Raw genomic sequence first — 16,508 nt, forward strand, 5'->3', positions numbered from 1 at the left:
AATACTTATTTTCATTCAATTTTGTTTTATAAAGAATCAAATTTCACTTTGAAGATGTGACCAGATTTAAACTTTTTAGACAAAAGTCTTAATTTATATGGGGAACAATGATGCTATATAAGATAATTATATACGTTGGAGGTAGAGCATACACTATAGTTTGAATCAATATGGTGTAAATGAAGGAGAATGATATACATTTAAATATGTTCATGTAATTTAGTTTTTAATTGTTGTACATAAATTCAACATCTACCTATGTTAATTAATTGTTATTTTAGGTTATGTAACGCTTTTTTATGGTTTATTTTTTTCATTTTGTCATTGTATTATATTAACTATTTTGACTTTTATTTTATTTTATTTTAAATAATATCAATGTAGAATTGTGTTTTATGTTATTGTGCACTAAATGTATGTCAATTAATAATACATTTAAAAAAAATTATTTATGTGACTTCATACATATAAAATACATACAAAGGGAATATCATAACATCAAAATTCAAAAATTTTAATTGAGTTATCTTTAATTGGGGTAGAGGTTCAAATATTGCCAAAATTATATTCTTATTTTGTAATTGAGTGAGAAGCAGTTGGGAGGGTTGATCTCATAGAATTTAAATCAAATACTTATTATTTATTTATTTATTGTCAAAGAATATATAACCCAACAACTTTGGCTTCTTGCAAATATCATTAAGAAATTGCATCCCCACAATTTAAAATAGACATTAATTCTAATTAGAATGTTGTAGCAAGTGGGTGCATGATGGTTTGACTAAATATTATTCACTTGATCAAATGAGACAAATAGAATGTCACCATATTAATACTACTAACCCCTTGACCCTTCAATTGAAATTCTAATATGAAAAGAAGGAGGTGACCATGATTCAAAGGTCTAAAAATGTCATTAAACTATGAAGAAAAAACCCTAAGAAATGACAAAGTAGAAGGTGCATGATTGATATATATATATATAATATATAATTGGCAACTATATAATATACAATATTAAGACATGATGGAATGGCTATGGAAAAAGTGTAATGAGTATAACCTTTTTCCCTCAACTTATTATTCTTTAATTGTCAAACATATATAAATTATAATAAGTTCCAGCATAATTTAATAATTTAATAGTTATAATAGTTTATTTCATTTAATACAATAATTTAAAAGTGAATTATTCTTATTTTAATCTCAAATAATTTGAACAAATTCTAAAGTACAAGGAATGACTTTGCAAATCGTCGATCCTTCTCAGGGGCATTAGACGAACAATTGTGATCGAAGAATGAAATGATAAGCAAGATTATTTTTTCATATATTGAGAATGAATGCAAAAAAGTTTTAAAATACAAACTCAAATAAGCAGTGGAGAAGGATTGATGCAACAACTATTAGAACACTAATTTTATTTTTATTTGAGCTTATTTAAGATAAGAACCTCCATTTTATTTTAAGAGTTATAACATACACAAATACAATAAGATCTCAAAGTAAATTAATGTGAGACCTTAAAGAAGAGAAATTATTAAAGTTAATCAAGTAACTCTCAACTTCAAACATGTCATAAAAGAAAAAGAAAAAATATCTTTAATTAATAAATATATGTCATCCCGGCTACTAGTTTATTTATGAGTAAGGATGAAATTGTCCAACCGAACAGAATAATTACCTTTGGGACGGTTGTTCCTCGAAATCGAACGGGATAGGGGCAAGGATGATATTTGTATATATATTTACCTCGCTCTGATATCACACCGATTCTGTCTCGAACACTATAAATACAATTAAATCTATAAAATTATAAATATATTTATTTATTCATTATATTTTATAAGAGTTGTAATTTATTTTTTTTATAATAATATAAAATTTTAAAAAATTCGTTTATATAATTTTATTGTTTAATTTTTTATTTTTTAAAAAATATTTTATAAACGTGTCCCGCAGGAATTTTTCGAAACCGAACGGAATGTGATAGTGTTAAATAAAGTCCCAAAAAAAAAGGTATGAATAATAAATGCATCATTCTTTCCGAACTACACTATTGTCATTTCTACTCGTAAGTATTGGGTTATCATCCTATACATAAATGAGTACTAAACATCAAAATTTTGCAAATTTTAAATAATTTTAAATTTATAGAAGCCATCAATTGTTAAATAATTTTGCCTAGTTAAATATTTTCATAAAATCAAAATTATATCAATTTAATTTTGAAACCATATAATAGTTGAAATGATTAGAATAAATTATTGAAATATATAAGCTTATTTGTATCTTGTAATATAAGAAGGGGTTATCTTATTCCTTATCCCATGTTTAGTTAGAGTTTGATTGATCCTTATTTGATTATTTTTAAAAAAAACATTTATCACAATATTTATTATTTACATTTGAATTAAGGAAACTAGTATCACACCTTATTTTAGATTTAATCTTTTCCGGGCCTTACATTAGTTATTTCAAACTGTTAAATTATTTAATTTATTAATTGAAATTATAAAATACTTTTATAATAATTTATAAAATATAAATTTAAAAAAAATATATTAACTCAAATAATCTTAAATATTTCTTTTTTTTTTTCAAACAGAATTTTGAATTCATAACTCATATTTTCTAATAATCCAATCAAACAAAATTTCGAGTTCAATTGAGCGGTTTGGTCTTCGGTTCAATTAATTTCAAATTCGATTTGTACTAGTTTAATTTAGTTTAAATGTAATGGTCAATTTTATTTATATCTTTACATATCAGATATCAGCTAACAAGTTCCATGCTTGCTAAAATAATGCTATTTTGACGGGAAATTTGATGAAAGGGCCCTTAAAAGGCCTTAAATGCGGAAAGTGGCAGCGCATTAATTTTAATGCGCGCGACATAGGCAAAATCGTCCAAAAGAGTAAAATGTGTCGCCAGCGTTTTTTTTTTTAGCGCTGCACTTTTAGTATTTAAGGCATTTTAGGTACATTTGATCAAATTTCCCATTTTGACCCATGTTAACACTATATCAAAATTAAATTAATTTTAGTTTATCCATAAACTTGTAGTTTAGTTATTTAAATTTAGAAATTGTATTTATAACTATTTTTAGTTTAATTGTTTAAAATATTAAAAAGAACAACTATGGAAGAAAATGGAAAAAAAAAATGGAAATTTGTATTGCAGAATAGGAGAAAAATCTCAAAATGAATGATCCATAGAATCTGATTCCATTTTGAGTTTGAAAATACAAGAATTTGCAGACCTTCGTTGTTTCTCATCTTGAGAAGGAATCAACGCCATGGAATTCACCTTCAAATAGTCAAAATTGCTGTTCGTAATCCCGTTTTCTCCATAAACCCATTTCTCCTTCTCTCCCACCACCCTGTTCTCAATCCCACCGCCATTTTCAGAGCTCGAAATCGATACCTTTCTCCAATTACACCACATCCTCAGCATAATATAGATCATTACCAAACAAATTATCGTCGAAGTGAAAACGATCGCCACTATGATTCCCGCGACGGCATTGTTTGAAAGTGTCGTTTTCTCTGTCCTGTTCGTCTCTATACAGGATTGTAATGGTGGGCCGCAGAGTTGATCATTGTCCATGAATGAAGTTAGTGGGAATTTTGAGAAAGTGTTGGGAATTTGGCCGGAAAGATGATTATTTGATAGGTTAAGCATGTGGAGACTTGTTAATTTCCCAAGTGAAGATGGGACATCTCCGTGGAAATCATTTTGAGAAAGATTTAATCTCTCTAATTTCATGAGATTTCCTAATGATGCTGGTATTTCTCCTCTTAACTTGTTCTTGCTTAGGTCTAATATTACTTGCAATTCCGTGAGAGTTCCCATCTCCGGTGGAATAACTCCGGTCAATTGATTCTCCGATAATCTTAATTCGTAAAGCTTCTTGCATTTCTGGATTGTTGATGGAATAGTTCCAGATAAACTGTTGCTTTGCAGGTTTAGAACATTCAGTGATTCGAGGTTTCCAATTTCCTGTGGGATTTCACCAGAAAGATTGTTTAAATGAAGCGAGAGTTTCAGTAATCTCGAACAATTCCCGAGTTCTACTGGTATTGACGCAGTTAAGGTGTTCGATGAAATGTCTAGCTCACCTAGTTCCTGTAATGAACCTAACCAAGAAGGAATTATCCTTGACAGTTTGTTATTATTGAGAAGCAAATGAGCTAACCCTTTCGAATTTGAAACCTCAGGAATCTCTCCAACGAGATCATTGAATGATAAGTCGAGAAAATTGAGTCGAGTCAGTTTGTTTATCCCAGGAGGGATTGAACCAGAGAGACGGTTACAGGATAACCGGAGACGGGTCATGTTTGTGGAGAGGAAGATTGTGGAAGGAATTGGGCCGGAAAAGCTATTGTTTGTCAAGTCGAAAACAGTCAGATCGGTAGAACCCAACAGAGGAAGGATGCTTCCGGTGAATCTGTTATGCGAAAAATTGACAATTCTAAGTTTCTTTAGAAGAAAGATGGATTCATGAATAGGGCCTTCGAATGAGTTGTTGTAAAGAGTAATGAGGGTTAATTCTGAAAGAAATCGAAACGTTGGAGGTAGAGTTCCGGTCAGCTTGTTATCAGCCAATACAAGTTTCTCAAGAAACCGACAATTACCCAAACTGTTGGGGATTACACCCGACAACTCATTCTGCCTGAGCTGAAGAAAAGAAAGATTTTTTAGCCTCCCAATTGTATTCGGAATAGAACCCGAAAATCGGTTTCCAAAGAAATCAATCTCAGTCAAGCCGGTGCAGTTCGTTAGCTCGTTGGGTATCACACCCTCCATCTGGTTGTCGTAGAGATAAATAACTCTCAGTTTCTCCAATTTCCCGATTTCAATTGGGATTTGGCCATTGATCTTGTTACCGAAGAGAAACAAGGTGACCAAACCGGTCAAATTTCCAATTTCTGTTGGAATAGAACCCGTGAAACTGTTGTTATTGAGTAAAAGATCGGTTAGATTCACTAACCGGCCTATGTTTCGCGGCAATTCTCCTTCGAATTCGTTGTCTGAAAGATCTAATTCCCTGAGCGACGAACAATTCAGAATTTCCAATGGAAAACCACCCGAAAGCTTATTCTGCGACAGATAAACGCAGCTCAAGTTCTTATTCGTCATGCAGATTCCATCAGGAAAGGAACCCGTCAGAGAATTATCCGACAGGTCGAGAATCTCGAGATTCTTAAACCAATACCCGCCAAAATTAACCGCTCCGGAGAGTTTATTACCAGATAAATCCAACGTCTTGAGCTGGCTTAACCGGCCGAGCTCCGGCGGGATTTCCCCATCGATTTGATTTCCGAACATGTTGAGATACTCCAAGTTTGCTAGTCGACTCAGCTCGACTGGTATTGAACCGGACAGACTGTTGTTAACTAAATTCAAGATTCTTAAAGATTGAAGATTGCCCATGGAAGAAGGAATCGTTCCATCAAACATATTGTTTGAAGCAGCGAGATTCCTCAGCTCTAAGCAGTCTCCTATCGAATCTGGTAACCGCCCATCGAACCTATTCATCTGCAAATCTAGAGACCGGAGGTTCTTCAATCGGCCTATTTCGGTCGGAACTGTTCCATTAAACTGACAGTAAGCTAAACCCAAAACTGTCAATTCAGTCAAGTTACCAATTTCCAGCGGGATTTTGCCTGTCAACATGTTATTATCTCCAATTCTAAGAACTTGCAAGTTCTTCAATTGACAGATCTCTGTTGGAATAAAACCCGATAAATCGTTCGAATAAAGTAGTAGCTGCGTTAGATTCTGAAGCTGGCCGAGCTCTGATGGAATGGAGCCGATGAGAGAATTCTGCGATAAATCAAGAACTTGAAGCAGTTCCAGCTCCGAGAATCGTGGCGAAATTGAACCCATAAGGCCGAAACCCGAAAGGTTTATTCCTACTACATGGGTTCCATCTGAAGAACATGTTATGCCATTCCATTTACAAATGGCGGTGGCTGGTGACCAGTTCTGTAGAGCTCCGGCAGGATCATTGAGATGTGATTTTATACTTAACAGCAAGTTTGAATCCGAATCCGAGGAAACATCATCGGCTGCTGATGAAACAGAAAGAAGAAGAACAAGAAAGAATAGGATTTTGAGGAAACCCATTTGAGGATTGGTGGCGAAGATCACTTTGAAGATGAACGGGTTCTGGGTTTTGCGTGATAAGTTGATTCCATGGTATGGTTGAGAAAGTTTGGAAGTTTAATTTAAATAGTTTGGAAAAGGGTTTAGCAATAATTGGAATTTGGAGACTATATAATTATGTAATTAAGACTAGAGTTCCATCCGTGATGATCTTTTTATAACCTATGATAAAAGGAAGATTTCTTTAATTTGTTTTCAACTAGACTAATTATAATATTCTCTGTACCACGTTTCAATCAGCTGCCCTTTTTGATGGACAAGTATGGAAGGAAGAAAAAGAAGAGATGGGGATGGATGGAGAGGGGCTAGAGAACCAGTGTGGGCCTTAACACTCATCACTTTATTTGATGAAATTTTTCTTTCTACATATTTAAGTTATTATTTACTATATAAAGATTTATTATGATTCTATTTTATGTTTAAATGTTATTTTTAGATTAACATAAAAGTAGATTTATGGGTATAGCCAAAATTGATCCAACCATGTAAAATGAAATGAAGTGGTTTAATCATATTGGATAATAATTGTTTTTGAATTCGCAAAATTAAATTTAATTATGGTCGAACCAAATTATCATTGTTTAAGATTTTAAAAATATTTAATTTTGTTAATTTATATATAGTTGATAGATCAAACATTCTTGTAATATTTAAGTTTTCTAATCATTAAATTGTAATATAAGATAATTATTATTTGTTTTTTAAAACATGGGTAGTATTTGATTTATGAAGATTTTTTTTTTATTTAGCAATAAGTTTTGGCAAAGAATAAAACAACTTAACTGAATTTTCTAACTGGTATGTTGAGATTTTCTCAAATCGATTTCAATATTTTTTTTATTGTGTTTTTTCGGTGTATAAACTGTAAAAATCAAACCATAATAATTTTTGTTATTAATAAAATACATAATAACAGTTAGTTGCAAATAAGATCTTTAAACACAAAAGTTAAAACAAGTGGAGTCTATATTCAAGAAATCATGAAGGGAGAAAACCAAACATGAATATATGTGGATATATGCAGCCTCCTCAATTATTTGTTCTTTGTTTTTCCCTAATCCATTTTTTGGGATCATGTTTAAAGTGTATTTGTTATGGATATATTCATGCAATTTTCACATAAATTTTGTTATTTATATAGCATGTTTTATCATTTAAAAAGAAAGAAGATGAGTTATTGGTGAAATAAAAGGAACAAAATGGAAAGCATCCAAGTATATGGAAGAAGATTAGGTTTGACATTTAAAAGATAATGGGTCATACTAATTCCACAACAGTCTACTAAATAGGGTAGAAATCCAATATCTAATTTGCATATAAGATGTTATATTTTATTGAATAATAGTTATTTGACGTTAACATCTAGATCACGGTACAAAAATAAATGTAATTGGGAGGAAGTACTAAATATAATAAGGTATTGAAATATCGAGAGTTCTTATGACAAAAATTGAGGAGGGCTCTAAATCGACACAAACGTCAACAAATCTTAAATCTGACATTTATCCTATAATAATTGTGTTTTATTTGTGATTTAGACCTTCCTCTTATCCAATAAAATGACAAGTTGAGTAAAGATATCTTACATGTACTTTATTTTTCACTTAGCTTTCATGCATAGTTGGAAATTTATTGGAAACAACCAATGTGGATAATAATAATAATAATGTTGCACCAACAGCTAGGGTTTCTAGTTATCATCATCAATATAATTATGAAGCGATGTACACTTTCCTAGACTCCCTGGACCATATATAAGTTCCACAGTAAGTCACTACTGTTCTTTCTCCACATGTTGCAATGTGTGACCACTACATCTAGATGTAGATGTGCACTACCAAGAATTTAAATTTTGTATTTTGTAGATATTTGTGTCTTTCTTTTTTACCATAGTTACTTGACATTCAATATTATTTTAGCTAATTTGTGAATTGAGATTTGGCAAGTTTATAAAAATGTATAGAAAGGCTTAAGATGCTATCTTGGCCATGAATGAAAATGTATTAAGCACTTTTTCTTTCATTTTGGTTATCTTCCGGTGAATTATTTGATTAGATAGAAACTATAGAAGGTTTAATTAATAATCATAGTTGTTAGATGCAGATTATCACAATGTTATTATCATGACGCCAACGAAGGTTCGATCCAAAAGTCATGTTGAGTTGATCGAGGAACTCATTGTATGTATGCAGAATCTCCGTGTTCATTATCTTGGTTTTTATTTACTTTTTGTATTGTTGTTTCTTTTAGTTTTTTTTCTTCTTGTGAACTTTTGTTATTTTGCTTAAAAGTCTTTCTTTCTCTATTGTATAGACCCTCTAAAAAAATGAATGAGACCAACTAAGTTGAAGATGAGTACACACAACCCAATATTTCTTTTGATACTAGCTAGTGCTCTATTCTCTAAATGAATTAATCTTTTCTTTTGACAACAATTGATAGTATAACATTATAATGTTTTCTTGTCTTATTTATTAAAGATATCTCAAGTCACATAGATGAGGATATTCCAAATCAAGTTGATCAAATAGGCTTCGCCTTATTACTCTCATAACTCACAAGATAAACCGATCATCTAACTAAGTCAAGTAAGATTAGTAGGTAGATTGAATTTAACAATTGTAACATTCTGTTAGGATTTTTAATTATGGCCGAGCCTTTCAAGTTCTTTAATTCAAGAAACGAGTTCTTGATGATGGAATTCAACACTCTAGCGCAGCGGACATAGAATTAGAGGTGAATTCGAGGTTAGGGAGAGAAGAGCCGAAGGGGAGGGGAAAAATACCACTAGTTTACATCTAGCGGTCCAAGAAGGGGAGGAGGGCCGAGAGATAACTTAAACACCAAGTTCCCAAAATATCAATTCATAGCCCCCAAAAGTGGGGTGGGCATCACCATTTAAAGAGGCTGAAGTACCCAAGAGTCGGTTACAAATTTGTTATAACAACTTACAAAATAACAGAATTCGGTTTTAAAGAAATAAAAGAGAAGATAAAAGATGAATTAATAAACGGAAACATAAAGCTGGCCCATACGGACATTTGGGCCGAGAGACGGATGCATAAAATATTTTAGGACCGAGGTTTTTTATGAGCAGCCCGTAACATTATCCCCCCCTTCGAAGTTCGTCGCCCTCGACGAAAAGAACGCAGACTGGTCAGCCTCTAATATGCATCTTCAACTTCAAAACTATTGCTTCGGTCGGGCTTCGGCACATTCAGCAAAGGTCGCAGCAAAAGACCGTATTTTCACAAAAAACTTTCGGCAGAATCGCTTCAGTAGTGGAACTGGCCGGGTCCTTGCGGTCCTTTGCGTTGCCGGGTCGCTTGCCACTCCGCCCCTTTCTGGAATTTCTGTGCACCCAAGGTCGAATTTTTCAGTGTTTAGAGCTGGCCTTGGTTGCTGCAATGTCCCCAGCGCCTGGTGCAAAAATAATTTCTTCCAACTTCGATTAAACTCCATACTTGGCTCAAAAATCCAGGCCAAGTCTTTCTCCCGAACCAGCATAACAGCAGCATCGAATGAGCCATAGTTTCTAATTAGATCGTTAGGAATATCTTCCAAGGTCATTGCAGCTAGTGAAACAGTTTGGCCTTCGGCCTTACTCTTTACTTGCATTTTGGCAGCAACAATATATTCATCTAAGGTCTTTTCCAACTGGTTTCCATGCATCAAACTGGCCTGCGACCGAGGAATCCCTTTAAGGACCGTGGTTCTGTCTTGCTTATCATAGGATAGGGTCAACTTTTCAAAGTCCCAAGAAGACGGGCCTAGAGTAATCAGTCATTCAATTCCCAATACAATATCATATCCGTCCATGGAAATTACCTTCATTTCTGTTTGGTATTCATTGCCTTCCATCGACCACTTCAAGTCCTTGCAAATACTAGAACATAAAACATTAGATCCATCAACCACTCTAACCGATTGTACCTGGGTTGCTATGCTTTTGTGGTCTATTTTCTCCAAAATCCTGCTATTGATAAAATTATGGGTGCTGCCTGTATCGATCAAGATCACCACCGGCAGGTTCCCAATTTTGCCAAGAATCTGGAGCATTTGGAAGGCTTTAGACCCGGTCAGGGCATGTAAGGATATGGCTGGTTCATACCTTGAGCCGAGCAATGAAGGTAAATCATCCAAAACAGGTTCTTGGTCAGGTTCTTGATCTTCTTGATTGGCCGAAACCATGAATAACTTGGATTTACACCTATGGTTTGGTTGCCATTTTTCATTGCAAGAATAGCATAGACCTTTCCTTCGCTTTTCATCCATTGAGGCTGAGTCTAATTGCTTAACATGGCCCTGGTTTGCATTTGAAGAGGACCCATATGATGAATTCTTGAGTTCAGTATTGGTGCTCGGCCCGACTGAGTTGATATTGGATGGCGTGGGCAGCAATGATGCTTCAGCGCTGTACAAGTTACCACTGCTCATTAAGGACCGATATGTTGCTTCTTGGACTTTAGCCATGGCCATTGCTTCGTTTAAAGAATCTGGAAATCGCAACCTGATGCAGTTCGCAATCTCTTCCCTTAAACCGGACAAATAACAATCAATGACGTAGTCCCTTGGCATATGTAATAACTTTTGAGAGATCGACATGTACCGGAGGTTATATATATTCTTGAACCGACCCAACCTGTTTTAAATTCATTAGCTGTCTCATTGGTGTATCATGTATAGATGGCCCGAATTGAGTCATAAGGTCTCTCTTGAACACGGCCCAAGATAGGGCCTCCATATGATTTCGGTTTTGAAGATATGACCCGTACCACATTCTTGCTTCGCTAGAAAAATGAATGGGGGCAATTTCTAATTTAGTGGCATCCTTAGTTTTGTCCACTCTGAAAAATTGCTCCGCAGAAATTAGCCAGCCCTCGACATCCGACCCATCAAACCGAGGAAAATCGACCTTGGTTAGCCGAGTAGGAGGAGCATAGTGTTGATCGCGGTTCTGGCCAGGGTGCGGGGGCCTAAATGGTGAAGGACCGTGGCAAGAATTATCATCATAGGGTCTGTAGCGGGGTTCTTGCACGTTTCCAGATGCCCCGCTTTCAAGGGCCGCCATTCTTTCTTCAGCAACATCAAATCTACGGTCTATGGCAGCTTGCATTGCTGCTGTTTGCTGGGACAAGTTTTCAATCAGGGCCTTAAGCGCATCCATTTCCGATTGCTGGCGAGTTTCTACCATGTCGAGAATCGGCCAGCTCTGATACCAAGATGTTAGGATTTTTAATTATGGCCGAGCCTTTCAAGTTCTTTAATTCAAGAAACGGGTTCTTGATGATGGAATTCAACACTCTAGCGCAGCGGACATAGAATTAGAGGTGAATTCAAGGTTAGGGAGAGAAGAGCGGAAGGGGAGGGGAGAAATACCACTAGTTTACACCTAGCGGTCCAAGAAGGGGAGGAGGGCCGAGAGATAACTTAAACACCAAGTTCCCAAAATATCAATTCATAGCCCCAAAAAGTGGGGTGGGCATCACCATTTAAAGAGGTTGAAGTACCCAAGAGTCGGTTACAAATTTGTTATAACAACTTACAAAATAACAGAATTCGGTTTTAAATAAATAAAAGAGAAGATAAAAGATGAATTAATAAACGGAAACATAAAGCTGGCCCATACGGACACTTGGGCCGAGAGACGGATGCATAAAATATTTTAGGACCGAGGTTTTTTATGAGCAGCCCGTAACACATTCATTATCAATTTATAACAATTAATGTATTTTGAATTCTAACAACCCTTCCAGAGAGGCAGCTATAGATGATAGCAACTCATCCCGGTTAACAAAGATAGACCACACAAGTGAAAGGAAAGTAGGTTAACATGCAAAATAAATTTGTAATAATACAATGTTCTCCCCACATCCCCACGAATAAAACAAAACACTTTGCTTAGTTTTTTTCAATATGATCTTATTTTAGCCACAATTAACTAATTATGTTTTGAAGAATACTTTTAAAATACTAATTTAGTCAATGTTCTGTTCTAACAACAAGTCTCACAGCTTTTCAAGAAGTTGGATGATCTTCGAGCTTGAGGATGAACGACAACATCGCTATTGTTTTACTTTTAAAAATTATCTATTTGAAGTCATGTTTCAACCAACTTGAGTTCTCCAAGCCACAACTCATTATTCAACCAACTTTAAGAGATAAAAAAATCTTCAACCAAATCAAATATCCCAAAAAAACGAATCCATAGGTTTTATTAGATTGTGTGGCAACAATTTGTTGCGGAGGTGGTGGTTGACCAACAATAACTCGTATTGCATTTTACATGATCCACTTGAAATCTTGTTAACCACTATAAAATATGTAGGTTTTTGTTAACATATTTTTTTCATCATTACTAGATCATAGTTCACATCACTATAAAAATTGTGTTTCTTTCGTTTCCTTCTTGCATTCATTTTCTAATTATTCCTTTAAAAAGTTTCATTGACTTTCTCAATCTTGTTAAGCATTGTCTTGTCCATATCTGTATAGTTACAAAGTTTCTTTAACATATTCCTCGTTAGTAGAATTCAACATTCTCTATATATACAACCAATACTACATTCTTTCATCGAACTCTTAGAAGCACCTAGAGGGCCATCATATTCGGAATCCGGAACCACTTGCTCAAAGGATGGCTCAAAAGCAACATTTCGACTCGGGATTTTGATCACCACCTCCATTACACAAGGCACCTCCTCTTGAGTCAAGCCCACGAGTTGCACCCTGTCACCATATTGATTGAAAACTACCTCCACTTTTACCATTATAACCTTAGTTTGGGATTGTAATAGTTTTAACTCAAGATATTCGTGCATCAAAGGTAGTATGTTTTGTACCCTGAAGATGACATGCATGTCCCCCATCATAAATATCTAATTAGGGTACCATCTCTCTCTCTTAATATAATTCTTACAAATAATATTAAAAGTATAGAAATATATCAAAAGAGAAAGTTTAATGTGATATATTATATGTTTGGAAAATGAGCTATTACATCCCATTATATAGAGCTAAGATTAATTTTATAATACACATCAAACTAATGTGGGACAAAATGCAAATTCAATATAAATATACGTTAGCAACCTCTCTCAAACTCGTGATGGTGTAGTGAGAAACATTGAGAGTTTGTCAAGAAAGAATCAGTGACGCTTGATGGTGTGTGCCTTTGTGAGAAAATATGCAAACTACATCGAAGATGAGACAAAAGGTAAGGATATGGTTCCTCGCTCGAAATGGTGCCGAGTAAGGTGACAAACGATCTTAATATGCTTGTATGTTCATGAAAGACTGTGTTGTGCGCAGTCAGAATGACACTCTTATTATCGCAGTACATCGGTGTCGAACCACTAAGAGAGACGCCCATATCAGTCAATAACCAACGTACCATATAATCTCACATTTAGTAGAAGTCATAGCGCGATACTCTACCTTAGTTGAAGAGCGAGAAACAACATCTTGTTTCTTACTTTTCTATGAAATAAATGAATTACCTAAAAAATATATAATAACTAGTAGTCGATTTTCGATCAGTTTGGTCAGTTGCACAATCGGCATTAGAAAAAGTGCAAATCTATAAAGATGAGGTCGATGGAAACAAGAGACTCTAATATAGCGTTCCTCGAAGATAACGCAGAATATGCATAATTGCATCCCAATGAACAAATATAGATGAGCAAACGAACTGACTGACAATATGAACGACATATGAAAATTAAGTCGAGTAATAGTGAGAGTGAAGTACACTAGACTACCCACGATTGATCGATATATAATTTGATCAGCAAGAGGATCCCCATTAGTAGGGTTATAACGAATATTGACCTCAAGAGGACAATCAACAATACGAGACCGCTCAAGAATATCTGAAGTGTACTTAGACTAAGAGAGAATATATTCTTTTCAGAATAAGCTACCTCAATACCTAGAAAGTAACATAGATTACCTAAATTCTTAATCTCAAAACGATGAGACAAAGTAGCTTTTAGATCTGAGATATCGTCAGTATCATCTTCTATAATAATTATATCATTAACATACAACAAGAGCAAAATATGACATACATGAGACGATTTAACAAATAATGCCAAATCATGAGAGCTAGAAATAAAATCAAGTGAAGATACTATAAAGGAGAACTTGTCGATCCAAGCTCTCGGGACTTGTTTAAGACCATACAAGGCCTTCTTAAGCCTACACACTTGTCCTAGCCGATGAGAAACACCAGGTGGAGGAACCATTAGACTTTCTCTTAAAGATACCTATTCAAAAAAGTATTATTAATGTCCATTTGTAAAATACATCAACGACGAACAAAAACTACTGCAATAAGAACTCGAACATATGTCATTTTTGCAACAGTTGCAAAAGTCTCCTCATAATCCATGTCATACTCTTGAGCATAGCCTTATGCAACCAAACGAGCTTTATATCGCTCAATAGAGCCATCTAACTTGGTTTTAATCTTATATACCCATAAGGAACCAATAATTTTCTTACTAACCGGTGGAGAAACCAAATCTCAAGTACCAATTTTGTCCAATACAGGCAATTCCTTATTCATAGCCTCTTGCCAAAGAGGATCATAAGATGCTTCAGAGTAAGCGGTGGGCTCATAAAGATAATTGATGGAAATTATAAAGGAAGTGAAATATAACAAAAATAATCAAAATCAGATATCTGAGTAGATCGATGAGTGCGTGTAGGATATTGAGGTAAATTTGGATCTGCAATTATAGAAGGTTCTGAAGTAGTCGTAGAAAGAGGATGGATCTCAGCATCATTTGTTCTACAAGAAGGATAAAACTGAACATTCTATATAGTTTCATGAGGGTTATCATTTTCAGATGGATAATTAGTAGTAAAATGATCAATTTGAATGAGGTCAGATTTCAACATGTCATGGGAGGTAAGTGGGATAGTGAAGAAAGAAATATGTTCAGAAACATACAATTTCCAGAAGCTGGATCATAACAACGATATCCTTTATCTGCACAATGACATATCCAAGAAAAACACAAATGACCACATGAGATGATAACTTATAACATTTTGCATGTGGACGAAGAACAAAACATGTATAGCCAAAAACCTTAAATGAGAATATAATAGGGTGTGACCAAATAATCTAGCATATGGATAAATCTTAAAATTAGAGAGGTAGAGATCATATTAATAAAAAAAAACAGATGTAATGACAAATTCTCCCCAAAATTCATTAGAAATACTAACGGATAAAAGCATAGATCTAGCGGTCTCAACAATATGCATATGATTTCTCTCAACTACTCCATTATGTTGTGGGGTATCAGTACAAGAGGACTGATGTATTGTACCATCAACTTTGAAAAAACCAATAATATCTCCACCAGTACACTCTCTCCCAAATTAGCTCGAAAACACTTGATAGTGGCATAAGGTTAAGTTTTTACGTAGGTCTTAAACTCAACATAAATATGAATGAGATCATAATGACGTTTCATTTAATAAATCCAAAAATAATAAGTGTGATCATCAATAAATAAAATATAATATCTAGAGTATCCCTTAGTATAAATAGGTGTTGGTCCCCAAACATCAGAATGAACTAAATCAAAAATACTAAAGAAGTGGAAGTACTTAAATTAAAGGGTAAAACATAAAATTTCCTAGTTTACAACCACTGGAATCATAAATATCATCAGGTGGTAAATCACCAAATACATCAGAAATACACATAAAACATAATCCATAACCTAATAAATAACCAAGTCTAGAATGCCACAAATAGTTTTTTAAGAAGAATGTGTCAAATAAAAAGAAGACAAATTAATAGGCATATCTGCTATGTGAGTGAGAAGATACAGTTCATTCAAAACATAAAAACCTTTATCTTTTCTATTCTTATTCCAGTCATTCTTTCGGATTTTAGATCATACACATAACAAAATTTTGGAAGAAAAAACCAACAAAACACCTAGAGTCACATAATTGACAAACATAAACAAGGTTCATATCACTAGTAAAAAAATTATCTTTACCGATGGAATTTACCGAAGGTTTTATAAAACCTTTGGAAATGATCCAGAGAGGAATAAAACTTTCATTATTAAAAATAGATTCCGAAAGTCGTGTAAAACCTTTGGTTTTAAAACTTGTTACCGAAAGGTTTACAATAAACTTTCGGTTTTACCCTTCCCAAAAAACCAAAATAATTCTAAGTGTTAGAAATGGGGTAATTGCGAAGGTTATTCAAAGAACCGTCGGGTTTACCTTTCATGAAATTAATAATTGTGAAGGTTTTCCAATAAACCTTCGGTTTTGACTCATCCCCAAAAAAATGAAATATAAAT

At 34.1% G+C, this 16,508-nt stretch overlaps 1 protein-coding gene across 1 annotated transcript; it reads right to left on the bottom strand.

Annotated features, from left to right (window-relative positions):
* Positions 1-3,173: 3,173 nt before the first annotated feature.
* On the bottom strand, positions 3,174-6,307 carry LOC124931768 (LRR receptor-like serine/threonine-protein kinase GSO1). Its single transcript, XM_047472320.1, has one exon. The coding sequence runs from the start codon at positions 6,130-6,132 to the stop codon at positions 3,199-3,201; it is 2,934 nt and encodes a 977-aa protein (XP_047328276.1). The 5' UTR covers positions 6,133-6,307; the 3' UTR covers positions 3,174-3,198.
* Positions 6,308-16,508: the final 10,201 nt, after the last annotated feature.

The sequence above is a fragment of the Impatiens glandulifera genome, chromosome 3 (assembly GCF_907164915.1).
Source record: "Impatiens glandulifera chromosome 3, dImpGla2.1, whole genome shotgun sequence".
NCBI lineage: Eukaryota > Viridiplantae > Streptophyta > Magnoliopsida > Ericales > Balsaminaceae > Impatiens > Impatiens glandulifera.